General features: G+C 35.5%; 2 protein-coding genes across 2 annotated transcripts; one reads left to right on the top strand and one right to left on the bottom strand.

Moving 5' to 3' along the window:
• Positions 1 to 9,210: 9,210 nt before the first annotated feature.
• On the top strand, positions 9,211 to 10,077 carry LOC113705947 (trans-cinnamate 4-monooxygenase C4H2-like). Its single transcript, XM_027227848.1, has 2 exons — positions 9,211 to 9,322; positions 9,473 to 10,077. The coding sequence occupies exons 1-2, from the start codon at positions 9,211 to 9,213 to the stop codon at positions 10,075 to 10,077; spliced, it is 717 nt and encodes a 238-aa protein (XP_027083649.1).
• A 10,655-nt stretch (positions 10,078 to 20,732) lies between these two features.
• Positions 20,733 to 24,848, bottom strand: LOC113707263 (xanthohumol 4-O-methyltransferase). The gene is made up of 2 exons (XM_027229497.2): positions 23,963 to 24,848; positions 20,733 to 21,202 (listed from the first exon to the last, which is right to left on the bottom strand). Exons 1-2 carry the CDS (start codon positions 24,749 to 24,751, stop codon positions 20,903 to 20,905), a joined length of 1,089 nt encoding a protein of 362 aa, XP_027085298.1. The 5' UTR covers positions 24,752 to 24,848; the 3' UTR covers positions 20,733 to 20,902.
• Positions 24,849 to 26,799: the final 1,951 nt, after the last annotated feature.

Here is a 26,799-nt window from a genome sequence, read left to right as displayed (position 1 = left end):
TCAGTGAACCAAACTCACCCGCAATGTAGGTAGCAAAGAGATCTCTTTTAAAAGTGACATGGATTGCAGTATCAGTGTCAGCCACCCAACTAGTATCAGAAGAAACTAGATTAATGACACTGTCATAAAAAATAATAACAAGATCTCCATATGTGGTAGTGGTAACACAATCAGCTCTACCATCATCAAACTTTCCTGCACCATTGCTCTTATTTTCATTCTTCTACTTGAAACAATTCTTCTAGATGTGGCCTTTCTTGTGACAATAATGACATTCAACATTCTTGTACTGTGATTTGGATTTGCTTCTACTCTTGCCTTTGTCATTACCTCTATTCTTCTGTCTCCCCCTTTGCTCTGTAACCAAAATCTCGGTTTACGAAGATGAATCTTGAGTTTTTCTTCTCACCTCTTGATTCAAAATTTCACTTTTAGCATAGTCTATGGTAATCATACCATTAGGGGCAGAATTGGTAGCAAGACCCTAAATATCTCCCACGAATCAGGCAAAGTATTCAGTAACCACAGTCCAAGAATCTCATCATCAAATTTTACTCCAACATTAGGCAATTGATCCAACAAACCTTGAAACTCATTCACATGGTCAGAGATAGGAGTGTCTTCCTCGTATCTCAACTGCATCAGCTGCTTGAGTAAAAACAATTTGTTATTACCAGTCTTGGAAGTATAGAGTTGTTGAAGTTTATTCCACAGTGTTCTGCCATTTGTCTCATTGGCAATATGATTGAGAACATTATTTTCTACCCATTGTATGATATAACCACACACCTGTTGATGCTCAAAATCCCATTCTTCATCAAATTTGGATTCGGCTTTTCTGTAGCAAACACAAACAGGTGCATACTTTTCACAAATAAAGGTCTTTCATCTTACCTTTTCATTTGTAATAATTAAATCCATCCAATGATATCATCCTGCTTGGATTAACCTCCATAATCTTTTACTCATGAATCTAACATCTTGGTATTTTACAATTTCTAACCGCCCATTTGTAGTATTTAATATAAGTATTTGAAACTGGGAGATTGCATGAAATTATTTTTGCACTTTGGTTGTCTTTGATACATGTTATAAGAACCCTACTTGGAGGCCATTAATCACATAATAATGAAGTTAATAATTGTCTTGCAATAGTTACTCTCAGTTTTTTGAACTACCAATCTTCCTCCATTCGTTGAATACTTTTCATCTTTGCTATTTCGTCCAAGAATTCTGTATGGAATCTAACAAGTATTTCTCTGAAGATACCTCTCAAAGTCTCCTCCTTTTCCCTCTAAGATCCCTCCATAACTTTAATCCATTTCTCCTCTTCTTAGATTAACATCCATTCTTCTTTTCATCAAATTAACTAATTATATTTGGTTTATGTAATTTCGAACCCCTTTTTCCTCTTTGAATTAAAAGGTTTACGGGGCAATTGGAAAGGATTTTGGACATGTGTAGACATGGCAAGAGAGAGATATTTGTGATGGAATTTAGTGGCCTATGCGTGTCTTTCTTCAGTTTCTAAACAACCTTATTCATGATATGTGAGTTATAATTTAAAACTTTTGAGGTTGGTCATTGGGTGAGTGCTTTTGATTGTGATTTGTTATTTGAATTGTTGTATTTGCACTTGGATTGTGAGATCTCCTTCTTTTATTTTTAGGTTTGGTTGTTTAGTAAATTTGTAATGGATTGTCTATCTATAGTTTGGATTATGTTGATATAGGTATTAAAAAGCAATAGTCTTGAATTGGCCAACAAGATGCAAGACCATATAAGAAATAGCAAAAGAGTTTTTTTTATCTCCATGGTGACTCTTGTTGGTTTACAAGCTATCAATATTATTATAGATGGAACAAAGAACTCAAAGATAGTAGATTTTGGTATTTTAAGACTTTTGGCAGTGGATGAAAAAGCAAAATTGATAATCGTTGAGACATTGTAAATTCTTCACTACTAATCTTGTAGTATATTATAGCAAAAAAAAAAAAACTAACTAAATTTTCAGCCTCTTAAATGTGGTCATGTTATTTACATTACATCTTATAACATTCTCTTTATTATTTCTTACGCATGATGCATCAGGTTAGAAATGATACCATCATCTAACCGTTCTTGAAATAAAAAAGAAATGTGATAGGCCAGAATTGAATTGCTTACTAGATAGTTATTTTTCATTCATGTGATTTTTGTGTTTTAGTTAATCTCCAAGGATTTCTTTTTTCAGAGTATTGGATTATTAGTTGCCATCATCTTAAATCATTTTTAAAAAAGTTGATTGAACAAATTAAAGTTTACTACATTTCCATTGGAGTTAATTGGTTCCATAACTTATCACATATATTTGGCTTTCTAGAATTAGATGGCTTTGAGTAAATGTTGCAGGGCCATTTATTATGTAAAGTTTGATGTGCTCAGTTTCATTGTTTATCACTTAAACTTTTCAGTACTATATTTTGTGTATAGTACTAATGCTTTCTTTTATTTTAGACCACTCCCGCAAAGGCCATAGTTTATTTTTATTTGAGTTTCTTTATAGAATTTCTCAATTCGAGTAGTTGCAAGGCAGTTGATGACATTTGTTAATAGGATTTGTTGGTTTTTACTGTTAGAACAAAAGCTCGAAAATATTAATAGGACTAGATATTTCACAGGTCGTATGTAAATGATATCAGCAGTAACATCCTCCATAACACATGGGAGTGAATTTCTTTTCTTTCTAAATAACTTATTAAAAAACATGGCCTTTAATTAACTTGATCAATTTTCTTGGTTTTTAATTAATCAATTATTAGGTACCAACTTTTGCACATCAATAACAGCTTAAAATATATGCAGTCCAATTCCATGCATGGTAAACAAAAACAAGAAATGAATAGTTACATGGTATAAGCTTCAAATTAATGTGAAGATATTCTGATATTGATACTAGGCACCTTTACGGATAAAAAATATACAAATATATGTTTTATCTATTTTAAACGAAATTACATAAAAAAATTTACCATTTAATCTAGATAATGATGATTGGTTCCAACTGACTATTCTTGATTGTAATTGTTACTTTTTCATGATTATATCATTTATTACATGTCTCACTCAACTAAACATACTTCTTACTTATAAATAAACCCTAACTGTTATATTGGGTCTTACACGAAATTGCTCAAACTTGTTTCTTACAATATCTTCTTTATTACCAATAATCATTATCTGGTGTTTTGATTAGTTTGAGTGGTGGCTTGATTTTTTTCTACCTTTTTGAGGGTAAATTAGTTTGTTCAATTGTCTATTGTAAGACATTAGTTGCACATAGTACTATTAAGCATTGCTTGAATAAGTGATGAATTTCCCTTCACTCCCTTTTCTACCTCTTAGGCTTAGATTTTTAAACAAAAGGATAGGAGACACAACTCCTGAGTATGCTATCAGTGCTGTCTGTTGAATTGTATTGAATGATATAATCACTCTATTTCCCTACGTTTGAGCAATTTTTTGAGGATGTTCGACCAACCAACCCTTCTTCTTCTTTGGTTATGATGTGGAAATTGCTTGGTTGTCTGGGTTTAGGCTACATGAATTAAAGTTGAAGTTCCTATTGATAATTAGCATCTAATATAGGGTTTTGTTCTCTAGTGGTAGTGGTGGTATTGGTTCTGAAGGCGAGAGAGGTTGGAAAAGTGTAATAATATCCATGAACTCGTGGCTTGATACAGCTAGAGTGAAAGAATGCGAGGTAGGAGTAGTGAAAGAGAAGAGTTCGATATAGAAAGCTAGAGTGAACTTGTGGCTTGAGGCAGCTAGAGTGAAAGAATACGATGTAGGAATAGTGAAAGAGAAGAGTTCGATATAAAAGCCCATCTCATATGGCTTAGCATGTTATTGCTGACAGCATAAAACACAAATGCAAAGAATAGCACACAAATGCAAAGATTAGCACACTTTTTTTTAGATTCACCCTCCAATTTGACCAGATTTACAATATAATTGGCCCACTCTAAATACAAAATGCCATCCAAATTGAGCAAAATTACGCAATAATTGGCCCAAATTGCACTATAGCAATCAAGCAAATACATTTTTATTCTTGTTATGATGTGCTAATAAAGGACATGGTTAAAAGAAGTAAACCCTTTCCAAATTAGTTTCAACAAGTTAGAAGATACCCCTTCCAATGATTTTAATAGGCACTTAGCACCAATCTTTATTAATCGGGATGAGCTTCCAGTTCATGGTTCAAATTGATTCAATTAACATCAAATATTTTTTATGCTTTTATTATGTAAATAGGATGACTTTAAAATTTACAAAATAAAAAAAAAGAAAATTTAGTATGAACTGGTTAAAAAATCTAATCTCTTATCAATCTTGACTAGTTCGACTAGTTCCATTGATTTTTAGACATAGTCCAATTTTCAAAATACTATTTTGTACCCTCTAACAAATTTCATTTAAAAAGTTAATGCTTAAATGACACTTTGTGCTTATTAAAAATTATACTTGTAACGATTTATTTAGTCGTCACTTTTGTTATTATATGATTAATTTTTATTTATTAGCAATAATTTGCAATTTTTTTACACGTATTCACTATTTTCATTTTTGTATAAGTACACTTCGTTTTAGGTAGCATAGAGCTTATTATATGATCATCACTATTAAAAGGGGAAATGAATAAACAAATAAATGATGAAACTCCAATAGTATAAAATATTAATTAATGCATATGAAAAGATTATTTTGATGTACAAACATCTATGGAAAAAGGAAAAGAAGTAACTAATTGTATAAGAGAGGAAAGCAAAAGCAAAACTTTGGAAATCAAGTAATGACAAAATATAAAAGACAAAGAATGTTCAAAATAGAAAAAGAAATACATAAAATAGCAAGGCGTTAGTGTCAACAAAAAAATATAAATAAAAAGTTTGAAGGTTAAATTACAACTAAAGTAAAGTCCAAAGGGATTTAGTGCATTTAACCCCTGCAATTTTTCCTACAACTCAACAGCAAAAGTTGTAGGAAATATTTTATTTCTAATGAGGATAAATTGGTCATTTAATTGATAAGATTGATGAAGTTACTTTTTTTTATTAATTTAGTTGAGTTCAAGCAATGTTTTAAAACCCAACTCGAACCAGCCGCTTGAGGCAGTTGAACCATTGATCAGCCTTCTTTTCGGGCTGGATTTGTTTAAAAAACCAGTTTGTATGAATTTGCCTTTAAACCAGTTGAATCGTTCGGTTCAACCACTAAACCATTGACCCGGAATAGTTTTGTGAGAACCGGCCAATTCAATATCCAACCTTAATTAAGCCAACAATTTTGTATTTGGTCAACTGCTCTCATTAATGACATTCCAAATTTAATATTTTACTAATCACCCATGCAAAATTATCTCCAATTAATTAGACAATAACAATTATTGCCTTATTCTACCCATTTCTCTCTATCCTCCATAATTACATATTAACTCTTGTTTAACATTTATAACATATAATTGACTATATTAGTTTTTTAAAATCTTGAATGTATTTCATTTATTTGTTAATGCCTTTTGAGTGTTTCAATTTTTTCATCATATAAACTAGTACTCATATAATTTAGGAAAATTAAAAATATATGAAATAATATTATTTAAAATTCTTTAACTTATAAAAGCTATTTTTGAGTCTTAAACAAATAATACTACTTAGTATAATAGAATGAGAGTTAAAGTGATTATATTTAACAATATAACTTAAGTTTCTACAAATATTTGTTTGTTTTTTGTATGTTTAATATTTATGACATCACGAGTTAATGATAATCAACCCAATGGTTGAACCAACGACCCTTGACCCATTCATTTTTTTGAGTCAATGAGCGGTCTGGGTTTTAGACCCTTGGGTTCAAGGATGCAAGTTGCTTATCAGAATCATTAGATGAGGCTTCTTGCAACAATGCTAAAAAGTTGAAGGAGTTTTATTACTTATGACATGGCAGTTTATGAATTCTGATAGGGATAAATAAGCCACAGCAACAAATAGTTTGATTGATAAAAAAATTTTGTATACTCAGTATTTCTTTCTTATTTGTTTTTTTATGTAATTTTATTTATGTGTTTTGCTTTAATGTTTTGAAAATTAGATCTAGTTGCTCGGTGGCATATTTGATAATTGAGGCACTAAAAGAACAAAGGAATAGAGGGAATTAAGTCGATGCTATGTGATTTAGTTCAATGGTTGTACTTTTTAACGAATATTCAGTACAACACTATAAATACATACAATAATTGGTTCGTGAATTATGCAAAACATAAGAGCATCAATGCGTAGGTTGGAATAGAAAAGAGGCCTATCCTATCCTCTAGCACGAGACAGAAAAGTCAAAACACCTTTAGTAATATTAAGGTTGTGTTTGGATTGTATTTTCCATCATTTTTCATGGAAAAATTACTGTAGCGATTTGATATATGTGAGGGAAAAAGGTGATAGGAAAATGTGATCACGAAAAACGACAATATTTTCCGACGGAAACAAGCAATCCAAGCAGAGCCTAAGTATTACCGGGATTAGGGGGAATTAGAGGACCAAATTACATACAATAATCGGATTGCATTACACAAAACATAAAAGCACGGACACCTAGTTTGGAACAGAGAAGAAGCCTATACTATCCTCTAGCACAAGACAGAAAAGTCAAAATATCTTTAATAGTGTATTACTGGAATTAGAGGACCGAATTGCATAGAATAATCAGACTAATTACGCAAAATATAAAAGCACTAGTTTGGCTTTATATTAAACTCGAAAAACTAGTCTCAGTGTATATTAAATGCCAAACTTTGGGCTCCTGAGATTAATTTTTGACACCTTTGTCTGATTACTTTGCGAGAAAATTGTTACCGCCTTTTGGTCTTGCATCCAAAGGTGGTAGGTGATCAATCGTACTCTCAATAGCTTTGATGCCTTAATTCTAATTTTTGGGGATTCCAGGAGGCTCTCAATTCTAATTGGAAAATTGACTGTTCCGGATCCGGGTCCAGGTTGGGTCTAGACTTCCAGGTCCAGGTCCCTGCAAATGAATATAATAAGGTTGATATTCCATAAATTGGAAAAATATGACACGACATAGCATGATTTTATACTCTCTGTGATCAATGGTACATTTAACAATTTTTTCTTGAATGTCTTAATTGTTAGTTGTACGACCATGGAAGAAAAGTTTTCTTCAACTGAATTCTAGCAATGAATTCTGTGTCGTAGATATGATGAGAAACTGAAAATATATACATCAATCTTTACCGTGTTTGAAAAAAAATACAATTTATGGTGAAATATATGTTGATTACTAGTAGATACTATGGATAGTAATGGCCATTGAAGAATGCTTGATTGGTAAGTCTAGATAATTGAAAAAAAAAAGGTTTTTTTTTTTTTCAATTAGAAGGTTGACTTGAGCAGGGCTTACATGATCAGTTTCTCATGTAGCAAATATAGGAATTTCAATGTCAGATGACATGATAATTTGAGACTTAAGTTGCTGAACTCTTGAATGTCAACCAGATAATACTTTGTGTAAGCTATATTGGTTGTATAAGAACCTAAAAGTTAGTTTATTTTTTATTGTGATATTTGCACGGTTGCAAATAGTTTCACAAGACTAAAGTTGATGCCTTGCATTTGCTGGTGATTACACTTATGCCCTTGACCATTAACTTTCTCAAAATAATCATTTATGCTTTTCATATCAAATTATTTTCTCTCTCTTGAAACCAAATTATTTTCTCTCAAAATAGTTTGTCCAAGCGCATACTCAATTTTTCTTTCTTTTTTGTGATGTAATTATATTTATGCATTTTACCATAACCTTTTGAAAATCAGATTGAGTCGCTAGGTGGCTTATTTGATAATGTAGGTACTAAAAGAGCATCAAAATGGAGAGAACCAGGGATGGTGCTATTGGAATTCCATGTGATTCGATGCAATTATTGTACTTTTTATATTATTTAATGTATAATCAGATTATATTATTATATTCGTAGAAAAAGGCATGTATATATAAATAGAATACTTAATATATATACTCCCTCCGTCCCACTTTGATAGTCCTGTTTCTTTTTTTTACACAGTTTAAGAAAAAATAGTTAATTTTATTGGAAAAGTAAATTTAGATTTCTATTTTCTTAAAATACCCTCACATTAAATAGAGTACAATTTTATGGGAACTTGAATTGATGGTAAAAAGAGAATCAACTCTCATTAAATGGGGTAGGTTTATAATAACAACAACTTACATTAAATAAGGGTATTTGAGAAAAATTAAAATACAACTACATTCTTCAATTGGAAAGTGGACTATAATTTGGGACAGACAAAAAAGGAAAATAGAACTATCAAAGTGGGACGGAGGGAGTATATATATATATATATATATATATAGTATAATGCTATAACAAAAATTGACAATTTAAGTATGTACAATAATCGGATTGAATTATACAAAACATGACCTATACTCATTCTGGAATATAAGGGGAACCTATCCTCTAGCACAAGACAGCAAAGTCAGAACACCTTCAATATTATTTGTGGAACTAAGGGGAATTAGAGGGCCGAAGTAGGGTAGCAAGGGGTCAAGTTGTAACTGACCTAGTTAATGAACTACAGATTGGAGTTGTCCTCAGAGAGCATAAAGCCTACACATAGAGGGATAAAACTTTTGATCCATTGAACTGTAGATCGGTCATCAAAATGGTTTGGTTCTATATTAAACTCAGAAAACTAGTTTAAATCTATGTTAAACTAGAATCTTAAAAAAACCCAATCAAAACCGGCAAAATCCAAACTACTGAAGGGGTTGTTACTTTTTTTTTTTTTGGTAGTTCGGTAATATCTAGATTATTTGATAGTAATATTTTTAAAAAAATGTTGCATATTTGAGTTGGACTGTGAACCTGTTGAACTGGAAGCTCATCTGGTGCACCAATCAATCTAGGGTTAAAACCATTTTTTAGCCGTGACAGCCTTTGACATAATTTTAGACAAGTCTGCTCAATGTCTTGCTCGACTAAAATGGTTAGGTTACCTTGTCAGATTGCGAGAAAATTGTTACTGCCACACTGGTCTTGCATCCAAAGGTGGTAAATGATTCAGCATATTCTTAATAGCTCTGGTGTCTTAGTTATAATTTTGCGATTCCAGGAAGCTGTTAAGAACAAAAAGCATGGATAACAACAGTCCGAAATGTGCCATAGATCATCTTCTTGAAGCACAGCAGAATGGAGAGATTAACGAGGATCATCTCCTTTATATTGTGGAAAACATGAATTTTATGGGTACGTTTCTTAGCTCTTTAAACAACTCTAATCATGTTTACGCCCAAACTAATTACATTTCCCTGAAATCAGTGAAACTAATGAAGCTAATATAACTCCCTGATATGGAAGTCTTGTAGCAAATATAACTAATTAGTTTGTCATGACCAGTTATGGAGACACCTTTATGGACACTTGAATGGGGCATTGCAGAATTGGTTAACCACCCACAAATCCAGAGCAAGCTGCGTGATGAGATTGACGCTGTGCTTGGACCTGGTGTGCAAATCACTGAACCTGACATTGACAAACTACCATACCTTCAGGCAGTGATCAAGGAGACCCTCCAGTTTCGAGTGCCAGTTCCTTTTTTGGTGCCTCACATGAACCTTAACGACGCCAAGCTCGGTGGCTATGATGTTCCTGCTGAGAGCAAGATTTTGGTCAACACTTGGTGGCTCGCAAACAACCCAGAAAACTGGAAGAGGCCCGAGGAATTTAGACCCCAGAGGTTCTTGGAAGAGGAGTCTAAGGTTGAGGCCAATGGCAATGACTTCAGATATCTTCCGTTTGGTGTTGGTAGGAGAAGCTGCCCTGGGATTGTTCTTGCTATGCCAATTCTTAGCCTCACTTTGGGATGCCTGGTGCAGAATTTCGAGCTGTTGCCTCCTCCGGGGCAATCCAAGATTGATACCACAGAAAAAAGTGGACAATTCAGTTCACATCTTTTGAACCATTCTACCATTGTCTTGAAGCCAAGATCCTTTCAGATCTGATCATCTCATTTCTTAATAATGTTTTCCAAATTATTATGCCTGGCCACCAATGGTGCATGTCAATAAATTCAGTGAATATGAGAAATTTCTAAACCTTTTTAGCTGGTTAATAATGAGCAGCTGGATAAATAATTACGATCCAGTATGTGCTGTTTCTATATGACTGAATTAAGGATCATGTGCATGAAGCAATCCTGCCACTTTCTATATGACTTTTGTAATGTTAGTAGTCTTGGAAATCCTATAGATATTTCTAGCTATCTTTCCTGAGGAACAATACAGGAATTAATGATGATTTCCTATCATTTTGTATCGTCTCCGTAAATAAGTAGAACTGGCGTTCTGCCGTAGCTTCAATTTGGGTTTCTGCTGTTTTTGAGGGCTACTAATTTGGTGCCCATTGCGTAGTTTTCGTAGAACTGCTGCCTGGAAACCACTTATCCCTTTTCAGATCATTGTGGCACGAATTACAACTTTTCTAAATTATACAATATGAAATTGATTGACGAAATTGATTGACAACTCATGACGACCTTTGAACCGGACAACAATACAAGAAGAAGAAAGAAAGATATGTCAAGATTGAAGTAAAAGACTAAATCAAGATAGATTATACAATATATCAACCAAATTGCATGAAACTTAGTACACAAAACGGAGATATGTTGTACTTGGCCTTCGGAAGATACTAATACTGTAATAAATGATATGAGATCCAAAGTGCAACTCTCATTTATAATCATGGTCCGCTATATCGGTCGATACCGATACTTATCGGCCTAGTTGTAACTGGAACGGAGGAGACCGGTATGATACAGATCCTCGAATCATGGATATTATCATATCCGCGACGACTCACTTTGACTTGGCCGATATTGACCGATTCGAATCCGTGATGTATGATATCGGCCGATATATTCGAGTTAACTCGGAGTCGACTTGGGTATTTTTTCAAATTGTGCCTTTATTGGTATTTTCTAATTTTAGTAATTTTTTCAAAAATTTTGAAAACTTTCATGTGTTATAATGTGCGTATCACCTAATATTCAACCGATATACCGTGATGGATATGGAACAACCGAGACTGAGACGTGATTGCGACTCGCGATGGCGAACCATGGTTATAATATCATTCTGGATAGGTCTTTATGATGGAAAAGCAAGCAGGGATTTCAGTAAATATTGCAACGTTGGAAGCCTCCTCTAAAGTTTTTTCCATTCAGGTTCAGTCCTGTCCTTGCCACCAGAGCTGTGAGCAATCATTAGCAAATCAAATAATCAAATATCATCTCAGTGCTGTCAAATAACCCATCACCATCAGGCTTTAAGCCCACATCAATAATGAAGACTTGCCCGGTTTTTCTGGTATTGCTCTTCGACAGTTTTTCAATATTTTCACACAATCTTCATCACACCAATCATGCATTATCCACTGCATTGATGAAGAAAATGGCTCAAATGGTGCAAGTAGATAAATTCTGACCATCTGAATTCTCAATAATGATTTCCTAATTACTCTGCTCGGCCACAAATGGTGCAAGTAGATAAAGTCAGTGAATATGAGAAACTTTTAAACCTTTTGGGCTGGAGATAATGAGCAGCTCGATAATAATTATGATCTGTTATACGCTGTTTCTATATGACTGAATTAAAGATCGTGTAAATGAAGCAATCCTGCCACTTTTTATGCGATTCCATAATTTTAATACTCCTGGAAATCCTACAAATATTTCTCGCAATCTTTCCTGAAGATTAATACAAGAATTAATGATGGTTTCCTATCATTTTGTATCATCTCTCTGAATAAGTGGAACTGGCGTTCTGCCATTGCTTCAATTTGGGCCATGCTGGTTCTTCTGCTGTTTCCGAGGGCTACTAATTTGAGCCCATTGCGTAGCTTGCGTAGATCTGCTGCTTGGAAACCACTTACCTCCCCTTTAGCTTATCCTGTTTCTCTCTCTATAGTAGAGGTTTTCTCACTCTAAAGTAGTTGTGCTCTCTCTTGGGTTAAGAGCCCTCTCACCTCTTTGGTGGGAAGTCAGCACTTTTCAAATATTTTCAAATTCCCACATTCCCGCAAATCTACATCTAGGAAACCATCGATCAATAATCAACTATGAGGGTCTTTGGATTCAAGTTTAAAGGAACGTAGATCAGCTACAGCTAGTCCGTGCATGGAGGGCAGAAGCTCAAGTGCCACTACCAACTGATGTTTTGCTAATGCCTGGACAAAAGAGAGTCAGTGTTCTTTCTTTCCTTTGTCTTGCGTATGCGGCACAAGTGAGCAGTGATCATTATTCTTCTATTTTTGTCTAATTCCTATGCTGAAACCTTTTTCTGTTTAGCTTTTGGTCCACTCTTATCCTTTGTTTTTTTGGGTCCCTTTGCTGTCTGCTTTGCGTTGAGTTATCCTGAGTGTGGGTGGTTATACCACGTGGAATTGCTGGTCTGTTCCATGGAGGGAGATTTGACAGAGCTCCTACAGAAATTTTCCCTTGAAGGGAATGAGCTGCTAGGACCGACGTTGGAGCTGGAGGACTTTCATACGGGGGTGAGAGCTTGTGAGAACAGCTTTATCGGTCGAGTTATAGGAGAAAAAGTTATTAATTTCACTGGAATTAAAAACTTTGTGGCTGTGGCCTGGGGGTACCCCAGAAATCTGTCCGTGGTGGAACTGGGACCTAATGTGTTCCAGTTCAACGTGCAAAACCCAGATGATCAGCACAGAATAGTAGAGGGGGGACCGTGGGTTATAGACAATCAGATGTTAGTCCTGAAAAGATGGGTAGAAGGTATAGAGGAGGATTACAAAGCCTTTATGACTGCACCTCTGTGGGTGCAACTCTGGAACTTACCAGTTCACTGGCTTTCTAAGGAGATTGGAAAAAAGATAGGAGGAGTTTTTATTGATGTTAAGGAGGTTTTAATCCCACAATCTGGAGGGAAGGAGGGTAGACATTTGAAAGTGTTAGCTTTGGTCGATCTTTCTAAACCTCTTCTCAGAGGTACTGTGGTCAGGATTGCGGGAGCTGGAAAATGGATAGCTTTCAAATACGAAAGATGTCCGGATTTCTGCTATAACTGCGGGATTGTAGGACACAGTGAGAGGTCCTGCAAAGAAAAGCGAAGTTTAGGCGGTAACAATGCTGAGAACCAGTACGGTCCTTGGCTGAGAGCAGGGAACACTAGGATTTCACCCCAGGGAAAATTAGGGAGGTCGACCGAGGGGAGTGATAAACGCTACTGGACATTTAGGAATGGGGAGATGGTCGAACAGGAAAAAATTAGGCCACAAAATCTGAAGAAACTTGTAGCTGGTTTGGAGTTCTCTGGTAAACAAAGGGGTAGCAACCAGGAGCGGGAGACAGTAGGGTCTGATTTTAGAACAGAGCTGGATGTAGAAACCTCAACTAGAGAGGAGGAAGATAAGGCAGAATCACATGATAGGGTGGAGAGACAGACGAACGTTGAGAAAGAGGGCCTTGTTCTCACCACCTCTTTTCAAATGGGGGAAGGAATCCAGACTTGTACTGCAGCGGTAGAGATGGAGGAGGATGTAGAGGTGGCAGTGCACAACCAAAATCTGGAAACCGAGCTCAGGGAGAAAGAGACAGGGGTCTTAGTTCTTCATCAGGACTCCCTGGGAGATGAAAAGATGGGAGGGGTGACAGAAAGGCAATACAGGAGATCCTTTAGGAAGTTAAAGCATCCAGTCAAAACTAGAAAACCATTACAAGTGTTAATTGATAATGACTTTTCTCAGGCTAGAACTGGAAAGAGGAAGATGGTGCTTAAAGATGAATTGATGGAGGAAGCACAACAGGATGCAACTCAAGGGAAAAAATATAAACCTATGGTTGAGCTATATTCTGAAGAGACTAGGGGAAAGGGAGAGGGGTCCTTCCTTAATGGGACCTCCAGTTGCAAATGAGAGTTGTGGTGTGGAATTGCCAAGGGGTGGGGAGTCCCTTGACAGTTCCCAGTCTGAGGGAGGTTAACAACCTCTCCTCCCCAAGTATGTTTTTCTTAAGCGAGACTAAGAACAGGAAGAATGTGATAGATAGAATAGCTAGAAATCTAAGGTTGGATCAAAATGTGACAGTGGAAGCTATGAATAGGGCAGGTGGTATGGCTTTGTTATGGACTAAGGAAACTCATATTGTGGAGGTAAACACTACAGCCTTCACTATAGAAGCTAGAGTGGAAGATAATGAGACCCGGGCTACTTGGTGGTTTATTGGTGTTTATGCCAGTTGTGACCAGAGAATTAGGAAAGAACAATGGAGAGTGTTAACTGATAGAAGCAGTTTGTGGGGATCCAGATTCTTAATCACAGGTGACTTTAATGATATTTTGTCAAATGATGAAAAATGGGGGGGAGCGTATAGGGAGGAGAGGAGTTTTAGGGACTTTAGAGATTTCATAGATTGTAATAGATTAGTGGATATAGGTTTTGAAGGTCACCCTTGGACGTGGAGTAATCACTGGGATAATGAAGGTGAAGTCCGACAAAGGCTTGACAGATGTCTTGGAAGTGTGGAGTGGTTTCAAGAGTTTGAGATGGCAAGGTGTCAACACATTGATACCCTTGCTTCTGATCACTCTATACTTTTACTAGATACTAATCCAGGGATTGGGAGGAAGAAGAAGAGGTTTTATTTTGATAAGAGATGGCTCCACAAAGAGGGGATCCAGGAAGTGGTGAAGCAGGCTTGGAACAAGGAGGAACTTGGTTCTAAAATGTTCAAAGTAACTAGGAAGATTAGAAATTGCAGAATCGAACTTTTGAAGTGGAGAAATAAAGTCCAATCTAACTCTAGGAGCAAAATTAATGATCTTAAACATGAGCTGGAAAGAGTTAGGATCTCAGATTCAGATAAGAGAAACGAGGAGGTAAGGGATCTTAAGAAGCAGCTGGCCGAAGCTTATAAGGAGGAAGAAATCTTTTGGAATCAAAAGGCTAGAATTAGTTGGCTGCGGGAAGGGGATAAAAATACTAAGTATTTTCACTCTTACGTCAAGGGGAGGAGAGTGAGTAATAATTTGAGCAAAATACAAAGAGAGGATGGGTCTTGGACTAACAATGAGGATGAGCTTGTGACTGAAATTGCTGTCTATTTTAAGGAGCTGTTCACGAGTGGAGGGAGAGGTGAAATGACAGAAATTTTATCTGGTATTCCACACTCAATCACTCAGGAAATGAATGATAATCTGATCAAGGAAGTTAGCGAAAAAGAAATCCATGAGGCTTTGTTCTCTATGAATCCAGAAAAAGCACCAGGTCATGATGGAATGACTCCAATGTTTTTTCAGAATTTCTGGAGCTCCATTAAGAATGATATCATACCAGCAATCAAAGCTTTTTTTCACTCAAGTCTCATGCTTAAGTCTGTGAACCATACTGTCATATCTCTCATTCCCAAAACTTTGCATCCAATCAATTTGAAAAATTACAGGCCTATCAGTCTATGCAGTGTGATCTACAAAATCATATCCAAAATCTTGGCCAATAGACTGAAGAATGTCCTGGATTCCTGCATAAGCAAAACTCAATCTGCTTTTATCCCTGATAGACAGATTTTGGATAATGTGATTATTGCTCATGAGTATATGCATTATTTAAAAAACAAAAGACAGGGGAAAGAAGGCTACATGGCAATCAAATTGGACATGGCAAAGGCATACGATAGGGTGGAGTGGCACTTTCTGCTTGCTATGATGGAACAAATGGGATTCTGTGCTACGTGGATCAACTGGATCCATAGCTGCCTGAAGACAGTGAGTTACTCTTTCAATTGTAACGGGGAAGTCAAAGGTTATGTGTCCCCAGAGAGGGGAATCAGGCAGGGGGACCCTTTGTCCCCTTACCTGTTTTTAATCTGCTCAGAAGGCTTCTCGAATTTGTTGAGAAGAGCTGAGGAAAGCAAAAGAATTGCAGGTCTAAAGATCAGCAGGCAGGGTCCAGTTCTTACTCACCTTTTTTTTGCTGATGATTCTATCATCTTTTGTAAAGCAAATAAGGAAGTGGCAGGGGAGATTATGAAAGTCTTGAAAGTATATGAAAACTCCTCAGGGCAGTTGGTCAATTTGGACAAATCTGCAGTGTTCTTTAGCAAAAACATGGTCAGCGAGAAGAAGGGAGAAATCTGTCAAGCTCTGGGAGGAATGATAGAGGCAACACAAGGCAAATATCTGGGGCTCCCAATGGTTGTCTCAAGAACTAAAGAACAGATTTTTGGCTTTGTGAGGGACAATATAAGGAAAAGATTCCAGAGCTGGAAAAACAGATTTCTGAGTCCCGCAGGTAAAGAAGTATTGCTGAAGGCAGTCGCAATGGCTATGCCTACGTACGTTATGTCGTGCTTTAAGCTGCCAAGGAAATTGTGTAAAGATGTCTGTGCACTGATGGCCAATTTTTGGTGGGGAGAATCTAGTGGAAAGAACAAAATACACTGGATTTCTTGGGAAAGAATGGCTTGGGATAAAAAGGCAGGTGGTCTAGGATTCAAGGACCTTGAAGCTTTCAATCAAGCTCTGCTAGGAAAGCAAATATGGAGGTTAATTACTAGACCAAATCTGTTGGTGACCAAAGTGTTAAAAGCTAAATATTTTCCAAAGGAGTTCATCTTACATTGCAGTCCCACCAAAAATGCATCCTGGTTTTGGCAAGGCTTAATGGGAGCAAGAAGCCTACTCAATGAAGGACTGATTAGGAGGATAGGGACTAGGCGGAGTACAAGCATCTGGGATCATAAGTGGATTCCAGATACAACTACAGGTAGACCGACTACAAGTCGAAGGAACAATTGTGGGCTGGAAAAGGTGGAAGAGCTCATAAATCATCAAAGATGGAATAGGAATATCATATTCAGAAATTTTAACAGACATGATGCGCACAAAATTCTAGCTATTCCCTTGAGTCTTACAGAGAGGGAGGATAGCTTTTACTGGCAACCAAAGGCGGGAGGGCAATACACTGTAAACTCGGGCTACAATTTCCTGATGCAGCAAAACCGACAAAGAAAAAAGGGCAACCCTGATGGAGCAAGTTCCAGTTATGCAGATGGTAGCCCTCAAGTTGTTCAAATGTGGAACACTCTGTGGAGTTTAAACATCAAGCACAAGATCAAGTTTTTCATTTGGAAATGCATTCAAGGAGCCCTGCCAGTGAAGGAAGCAGTGAGGAGGAGAACGGGACAGGGTGAGCCTACTTGTACAACTTGTGGAACTGCACAGGAAACAGTAGAACACCTCCTGTTGACCTGTCCTCATTCGATGAACATTTGGAAGGCAGCTCCTATTCAGTGGGATGGGGCAAAGGACCAACAAGGGAACTTCAAGCGATGGTGGCTAAGGATTACAGAAGCAAGGCTTAGACCAGAGGGGTTGGAACACATTGGTTTAACGGCAAATATCCTATGGCAGGTGTGGAAAGAAAGAAATAAGAGGGAATTTGAGAAATCTGACATAGTTACACCTTTCAAAACAATAGCAAGAGCACACAAGGATTGGATGGAACAGCTGCAGGAAGAGGGCACGACATTTGGAAAGAGCACAGAAGAAACAGCCCCTAGACAAGATTTGCAAGATCAGAACTTTACGAATGAGGGAGCTGTGATAATGGAGATAGAAACAACAAACAAAAAAGGACAGCATACGTTTGGGATAGGAGTCACAGTTAAGGAATATGCAAGGAATAGAATGACAGGGTGGTTAATGAATGAGATCAGTCTGGGAAGCAAAGTCCTAGATGATGCACTAGCTCTGAAGCTGGCCTTATGCAAAGCTGTGCACCGAAGCTGGAGTAAGGTGAAGCTGAAGTTTTGTAACAAGGAGCTATGGAGACAAATCAAACAGCAGAGGCCTGCGGACATCAAGATGGCAACAGTACTGGAAGACATCTCTAAGTTACAGAGGTTGTTTTGCATGTGCTCTTTTGACTTGTGTAGACAAGAACAGATGTTAGTTAGCAAAAAATTAAGTGAAGATGCTTTAGGCATTATTGTTGATGAGGAAAGACTGTTTCCTCAGTGTTCTTAGAACACTTTTTGTATAGCTTCTCTCGAGCCGTTGCTCGCATATTGTACTCTTTCTCATTAAAGCAATGAAAAATCCTATCGTTTCGAAAAAAAAAAAAAGAAACCACTTACCTATTTCAGATTTGTTAGCACGAAAAATTACGTGCACGGTAGAAGCAATTTTAGCACATATAAAAAATATGTAGGAAGTGAAAGAAAATAAACGCATAAATAAATACTGAATAATTTATTAACCCAAAATTCAATAATAACAATATTAAACCGTAACTGTCGCTCACGACAATTCATAAACCTCAACTATGAGACTTTTTTTCAAACTTATTTTTCAAGACTAATAATGTACTAGACTGATATGGAAACTAAAAAAAGCAAGACACAAAAAAAAAATTGAAACTAAATACTAAAATAGTTTGGTTTAATTTGCTCCATTGACGCCACCCTTAAACCAAACTCTTGATATTGAAGCAGGTCCAGTTCCATCTCGGGTAACAATCTCTGTGCAAATCTCTATTGCGACATAGCTGACATGCAACTTTATCTTATTGTTGGTTATTAATTTCATCTTTACACGTGACAATGAACGAAATTTGTACTTCTCGAACAATTTCTTCGCTTGATCAACCTTATCAAAAAATTCAACTATATCCACCCAGTTTTCATTAGATACTCCATAATTTAATTCATCTATGTCACTAATAAAATCTCTCAAAACCAGAAAATCATAATTTCCACCATCAAGATTTTAACATCACCATGTTTTTGTGTTGATTGATTCACATTGACAACTGTATTAACCTTAGCAATATCACAATTTTCAACAAAATCATCCACTCCACAATTATTCTCAGCAAATTCAACTATTAGATCATAATTTCCACCATCAAGATTTTTAACATCACCATGTTTTTGTGTTGATTGGTTCACATTGACAACTGTATTAACCTTAGCAATATAACAATTTTCAACTAAATCATCCACTCCACAATTATTCTCAGCAAATTCAACTATTAGATTTCTCCTTTAAATAATTCATCAACTCCCACAAAATCAAGTTCTTCTATATCACCATGATCTTTAGGTACATCCTTAATTTCCTTAATCATTTTACTTTCTTTCTAAAACCACATGTGAGATTTCTTTTTCAGCTATAAATTTTTCATCTACATGTGCACCCACAATTTTTGCAATTTCTTCTTTCTTTGATTCATCAAAAAATTCTTTTTCTTCAATCACCCCAAACAAAGTATACAAATCATAATTTTCAACCATATAAAATTTTTTAAAAGTTTCTTTATCATCAACAAACACATTCTCTTCCAAATTAACTTCCCATTCCAAACTATTTTTTGACTTATAATTAGATTCATATGGAAATTCTATCATTAAAATATAAAAGAGATCTGACCAAAACCACTAAGGCGATTGAAAAGAGATGATAAGCCTTTTATAATACTCTTCAACCATTGATTTTCACAGCATTTTGAAAAATAATCTGGCCTTCCTTCTTTTAATTTCTTTTGATTGACCATTATTTAAATCGATCTCAAGAAATTCACCTAAACCACACTTTTTAATATATTTGTGCATTATTTTTAACCATTCAGATCTTTCTTTATCACCACTAAGTCTGTGTAAAACTTTTAATTTTTCACCATTGACAAATTCTCTCTCCATGGCAAACCAAAATAATTTACATATCTTGACAAATATTTTTTTGTCTTCCTTGCTTGAATTTCTTGGCCTCCCTGGTTTCAGGTTTGATCAAATTCACTATGACAACCAACAATTTGGCAGGATTTTTTTTTTTCTGATTACTGCACAACATCAACAATCATGACAAAATCCCTTTTTTTAGACCTCTATCCAATTAGGGTTTTTCCCTAATTCCTAATCAATGAAGGAGTACTCTAAGACCAACGCTTGTGGTCCAAATTTTCAATATATGGGTACTCTACCACAAATTCTGTACTATTCTATGGACAAGTTTTTCTATCAAAAACTTTGTATAAACTCTATAAATTCTCCGGGCACTATAGACACCCAAGAATCAAATTTTTTAACCTAGGGCTCTAATATCACTTATTAGCAAGAAAAATTACGCGCATAGTTGAAGCAATTTTAGCACATATAAAAAATATGTGGGAAGAGGAGGAGAATAAACACATAAATAAATACTAAATAATTTATTAACCCAAAATTTAACAATAACAATATTAAGTCATAACCTTTCGCTCACGACAGTTCATGAATCTCAACTACGAGACTTTCTTTTAAATCTATTTTTCAAAACTCAACTCAACTCTCCAAAATTCGACTCAACTTTTCAAGTAATAACCTATTAAACTGTTAGTATTTATAGATTGACAAAACTTTCTAAAATAAATACAATTATAAACCGAAACTTATTTGGAAACTAATTTGAGATTTGCTAAATTGATATGGAAACTAAACAAACAAGACACCAAAAAGAATTAGGAAACTAAATATTAAAATAGTTTGGTTTAATTTCCTTCAACATTACTATGGCACGATATACAACTTTTCTAAAATTATACAATATGAAAATGATTTACTACTCATGACGACCTTTAAACGGGACAGTATTACAACAACAGGTAAAAAAGAAGACATTTCAAGATTGAAGTAAAAGACTAAATCAAGATAGATTATTACAATTTGGCAGCCAAATTTCATGAAATATCTTGCACATTCCCTCTGGAATCTACTAAGACTGTACTTTACATAAATGATAAGAGATCCAATGTGCAACTCTGATAGTTATAATATCATTCTGGATAGGCCTCTATGATGGAAAAGCAAGCTGGAATTTCAGTAATCTTGTAACGTGGGAAGCCTCCTTTATCTAAAAGTTTTTTCCATTCAGGTTCAGTCCTCTCCTTACCACCGGAGCTGTGAGCAATCATTAGCAAATCAAGTATCATCCCAATGCTGTCAAATAGCCCATCACCGTCGGGCTTTAAAACCACTTCAACAATGAAGACCTTTCCTGTTTTTTCTGGTATTGCTCTTCGACAGTTTTTCAATATTTTCACACAATCTTCATCACACCAATCATGCATTATCCACTGCATTGATGAAGAAAATGGCGCAAAAGAGAAATTACACATTGGATTAGTTATAATCTTAAATTGACAAGAGGCAGAACAAATCATGGTTGTCTGAGGGTAGAAAGAAAATACTGACAATTAGCAATTGGCAATTCCAATTGCTGGAGAAAATATAGACACCATCAGTGTGATTTAGACACTATAACTATAATGCATATACTACAAATGCAATACAGATACTAATATAACAATTCTGTATATTGAAATGTATACCCTAGAGTCCTTCCACAATGTCAAAATTTTCTCGAGTTCTCAATCTCCACTATTTATCTTTGACAATGGCGGAATCACCACCGTGAACAACTCCAACAATTGCTTAGTTGCTAAAGCACCAAATATGCATGAAAGCAGAGAGCAAGGTTTTAAGACCCATACCAGACCAGATGGTCAAACGGGTTAAATCATCGATTGGTTTGCTTTCCGGTCAGATAAGACTCTCAAACCCGTACTATATTTTATAACTTGGATGAACCAGACAATTCAACAGTTAATCCATCAATCTGGAACGATTTGCAATAAACCAACTGGTAAATTAGCTCCAAATACACATTAAACGATAACTTAGATTTGAATACAACCAATTATCAAAGTTAATTGTCTTCAATAAGTACCTAATATATTTATGTCATGCATTAGACTGTCTATTTCCATTTTCTCTACTTTCTAGCAAGTTACACACGACCATTTTTCTCTCTCCAAATTCATATATCAAAATTTTGACAAATGTATAAAAGCATACCAAATTTTTTTTTCCCTGAATTTTTTGGGAATATACAATAGTTACTTTTGGGTATTATACCTTCAAAATCAATTCATCGTTGGGTTGTGAAATAAGTATTTTGGACTCTTGGATAATAATAATTTCAAAGAATCAAAATATAAACTAATATCATCATTGAGAGATATACATTGAGGAAATGATTCCCTAGAAGGACCGTAGAATTTTCAATCTCTGGATACATCACCATATGTAACTTTACCAGTTGGTATGACACATTTTCGTGTATAATAAGGTAATATTGGTGAATTTTATCCCAAGAATCTGACATTAAATCTAACGGCAGAATCTGGTCAAATAAAATTTTTAAAAAATACATGCTACCACTTGAAATTATTAAACGGAATCTCGAGAATTTGATCCTTCACGATAATGAAAATTTCACTATTTAATTCACAAGAAAAAACCTTTTTTGCTATGCATGGAAATTCTAATGTGGACTAAGTCTACGCGTTAGAGCATCTTCCCAAAAATGTGCCGCTCACATTTGCAGTTCACTTAGGACTCACAAACTGTAAGATGGTGCATCCACAGGTCCATTCTATAATGTGCCTTCTCATATACAGAAAAACCACAAGAGCATATCTTATCTTGGAAGATTTTTGGATGATGGATAGGACGTTTGGATAAGATTTGAATTTGTTTTACACCCACCTCCACTAGTACCAATATAATAGTCAAACGTTCTTTCCTTTTTTTTGGTACGATACTTGTAATTTAAATTTAATCATTGAATAGTGAAATTAAGTGTTTTAGACTTTTCGATTATATTAACTTTAATCATTTAAAATTTGAACTCTTGTTATCATTAAGAGATAAAATAGGATTTTATGTAACATTAGTTGGTTGGTTTTCTCCACCACGTGCTTCACATCCCTCCTTCAAAATTCATTAACTTTAATCATTTAAAATGTGAACTCTTATTATCATTAAGAGATAAAGTAGGACTTTCTGTAACATTAGTTGTTTGGTTTTCGCCACTATGTGCTTCATATCCCTCCTTCAAAATTCAATCTGGGAAATGCCTCCAGGCTAGCATTACTTGCCTAGTCAGTCCTTGTAGGAATAAGACTTTGGCCCCTTCCCCCTGAGAATTTAGATATTCCTATATTTCCCCTTCAATTATTAAATGTATTTACATATATCCTTGGAAAAAATTAGACTCTGTCCTCCAAAACTTTTTACAAAAAATGTAAAAGTATTCCTCATCTTTACTAGTTTTGGCCACTCTGCCCTTAAATCTCAACTTCTAGTTCCACCAGTGACTACATTCACGTGCCCTCGCCAAAAGAAAAAAAATGATTAACTTTTTTGTACCCTCATGGACACAAAGCAAAGAACTTCTAGTGCCCTTGATTAGTCTAGGCTATTTCCACCAATTCTTTTTCAAAAGGAAAATGGTAACTCTACCAAGTCCAAATCAAGTTCTCTACATTATGCAAATATGTCCATCAAGGTTAGCAAACAAGAGATATTTTACATTCTAAACTACAATGTCGTAATTTAACTAGGCCCTTCACATGCAAAAATAGAAGTAATTTGTGGGAGTTAAAAGAGAAGTGATAGTTGAGCTCATACTTAAAATTGAATTTTTTTTCCTTTTTTTCTGCAATCTTGTGGGAAGATAAACACATTGCATTTTGATTGAATATTATCTCACTTGTATTATTTACTATGATGATTTTGTAATTTGATGCATGCGAGATGTAAAAATCTAGTTGAAAAAAGGATGTGTTAAGAAATAATCAAATTAAACTTTTCCATTGTCTCAATCCAACCGCACATCTACTGAATGGCTGAACTAGGCTCAAATCCAAGAACTTTTGTTTCAAACTTTGAAGTTCTATGCTTCATGCTATCACCATAAAGGAAGAAAGACATTCAAGTCAGAAACGAGAAAACAAGAAGATTTGGCAGTAATTTTAGCAAAATTCTAATACCTTCATGAAGACTGCTTGAGCACTGGGGATGGCATCAAACATGTCACCACCAACATGAGAAACTCCATCATACTTAGGTGCTGTAGCGACAACATGCGGCAAATCAAAGTTGATTCCTTTGATATGTGGATATACCTTGACAATCTCAGCTATGGTTGCACCAGTCCCACCCCCAACATCCACAAGTGTCTCCACACCATCCCAATAAGTACCTTTAAACACTGAAAGAATTGCTTGCATTGTAATCTTCCCAGTACATTCCATCCCATCATTAAAAATCTTGTTGAACTCAGGGTTTTGTGATGCCATATCCCATATCTCTTTTCCATGAGCTTTTTGGAATGCAATGCCGCCCTCTCTTACACAAGTACTCAACTGATGCCATGGACTTAAAAGCCATGGATGGTTCTCCATTAAGATAAAGGGAGCCATGCTCAACTGGTCATTGTTGTTTAGTAGCCACCGGGAGGCGGTGGTTAGGCCGTAGAGGGTGGTGGAGGGAGTGTCTCCACCATTTTCTGGTTGAACATCTTCTATGGATTCGAAGATATTGTTGCGGACTAACAACCTCATGATGCGTGCCAGATATGGAAAACTTGGGGACGAAGAGTTGGTGATATTGGAGGAGATTTCGGAGAGGGATAAGGGGCGGCCATGGGAGTGTATAATGTCAGCTATTTGGAGCTCCACAGCACATTTTAAAGCCATGGAGTCTACAAAGGCGAACATTTGTTTCCATATCTGTGCTTGACCGTGAAGAAGTTTTGATGCTGCGTCATGTTTGTCCATGTTCTCTTTGTTTTCTCTTTCTCCACTATATGTGGCAAATGAAGAAGGGATGGAGGGATTTAATTGTAACTAGCTGTTGATAGGAGAATAATGGAAACCTACATGATTTGTTATCCAATATATTGTGACAAGATTTTGGTCATATTTTCCAATTTTAAGGTGCGTAGAAGAAACATTCTTTTTTCCACAAGTATATTAATCGGTTGATGTGATTAGGGGTGCAAACGAGCCAAACTCGAGCCGAGCTTTGGTTAATCGAGCCGAGCTCGAGTTAATTTTGTGAAGCTCGAGCTCGAGCTCGACGAGCTCAAAATATCGAGCTCGAGCTTAAAAAATAAAAAATTTATTATTATTATTTTATTTTTAAAAAATAATTATTTATTTTTAAAAATAAATAAAATAATATTTTTTTAAATAAATAATAAAATATTAGGGATATATATGTAATTTTACTATTAAAATAAAAAATAAAAAATAAAAAAATATATATAATTGAGCTCGCGAGCCAACGAGCTTAATGTTTTTGAGCTCGAGCTCGAGCTCGAGATCGACTTAATTAGCTCGAGCTCGACTCGAACTCGATATTGACAAGCTCGAGTCGAGCTCGTATTCGAGCCGCTCGCGATCGGCTCGCGAACGGCTCGATTCGCGAAACACCCCTAGATGTGATACAATAAGGTATGGATACAAAAAGCTAAACAATAAATTAATAACACTTGCAGACTGTACTAATAGTGCCCTTACTATTAGCTATGTAACATCGTTAGTTGCGCCTACTTAAATGCTAAATTAATTGACGGATTAATCACCTTGTATAAAAGTCAAGGGAGATTACATGAATAAATGCAAAAGTCACAGGGAATAAAGTGGATATTTATATAAATCATAAGTGGATTACATGAATATCAAGATTTTATCACACACTCTTTTATAGCGCATTTGATATATGTGCATTCCTTCCATTTTTTGCTTTACATAAAATGATAGGAGGGTTATGTGGTTATATTAAAATCTTAAGAGGGTCATCTAATATTCTATTAAATCACATGGAGTAATAAGTAATTTACCCTTTAATTAACTCTTGTCTTATATTGCAACTGCAGCACACAAGTTGGCCATCCGCTAATGAACTCATACAAATAGAACACCACAAAAGAGGGAAAAAAATTCTTTTGAGCTGCAGCTTGTTACAAGTACACTACAAGCTAAATCTTTTGAAGCTATAAATTGACAGTGTCAGCGTTAGATAATTAGCAATTGAATGTTGGTATGCATTTGCTTTTGTTATCAAGGTTGGCATTAGAGGCTTTAGGTTTTTCTTTTTTCTTTTTTCCCTTCTCTTTTTTCTAAGATCAAATATTAAATAGATGTCGAAAAAACAAAAAGTATTAATTCTTGTTTGAGAATCCACCACACTCCAACCTCATTGGGACAGTGGACTTGAGTTATCTGCAGTTGCAAGTGCAATCGTGTCATACAATTAACGGTCCAAATCTATTGAAAGAAATCGATTAGCTCAATCCGGCTGTTTATTTGAATTGTTTATGAATCAGTTTAGACAAAAATGGATTTCTTTCACCAAATCAAGGTAGTACATCGCATGGTGTGGCTCCAAGTGCAGCCATGCCAGCACACAATCCCACTTTAAGCTAGCTTCAATAGATTGGTCCTACTTGGATTACTATTTTTAGGAGTTTTTGTAGAAAAATATATTATAGTAATTTGATATATGTAAAGTAAAAAAGTGATTGAAAAATGTGTTTACGGAAAATGTAAATTTTTTTTTTTTTTTGGAAAACCAGAATCCGGACAAGGCTAATTTCTTGGTAATGCCTCTTAAAGGGTTGCCCCCTACCAACCGACATGTAGTTGGTGTATGCTTTTCAAAGTTGTTGGCTTTACCTTTCCCTCTAGCTTGTTGGCTTTATCTTTCCTTACTCTAATAATTAGCTTACATTGATGAACAAAAGATAAAGGCAGAGAAAAAGAAATTTTACCTCAGAAAGAAAAATTAGTGATCCGTCTCATGCCATGGGAGATAAAAAGTT

The sequence above is a fragment of the Coffea arabica genome, chromosome 8c (assembly GCF_036785885.1).
Source record: "Coffea arabica cultivar ET-39 chromosome 8c, Coffea Arabica ET-39 HiFi, whole genome shotgun sequence".
NCBI classification, from domain to species: Eukaryota; Viridiplantae; Streptophyta; class Magnoliopsida; order Gentianales; family Rubiaceae; genus Coffea; species Coffea arabica.
Note: the sequence above shows the minus strand (reverse complement) of the source record. Positions and strands in the feature narration are given on the sequence as shown.

Bases quoted from the DNA above. Each gene is read 5' to 3' on its own strand.
- LOC113705947 (XM_027227848.1), top strand. From the start codon at position 9,211: ATGGATAACAACAGTCCGAAATGTGCCATAGATCATCTTCTTGAAGCA. The intron at 9,323-9,472 runs GTACGTTTCTTA...TGTCATGACCAG, and splicing joins GGAAAACATGAATTTTATGG to TTATGGAGACACCTTTATGG.
- LOC113707263 (XM_027229497.2), bottom strand. From the start codon at position 24,751: ATGGACAAACATGACGCAGCATCAAAACTTCTTCACGGTCAAGCACAG. The intron at 21,203-23,962 runs GTATTAGAATTT...TCATCAATGCAG, and splicing joins CTCAAGCAGTCTTCATGAAG to TGGATAATGCATGATTGGTG.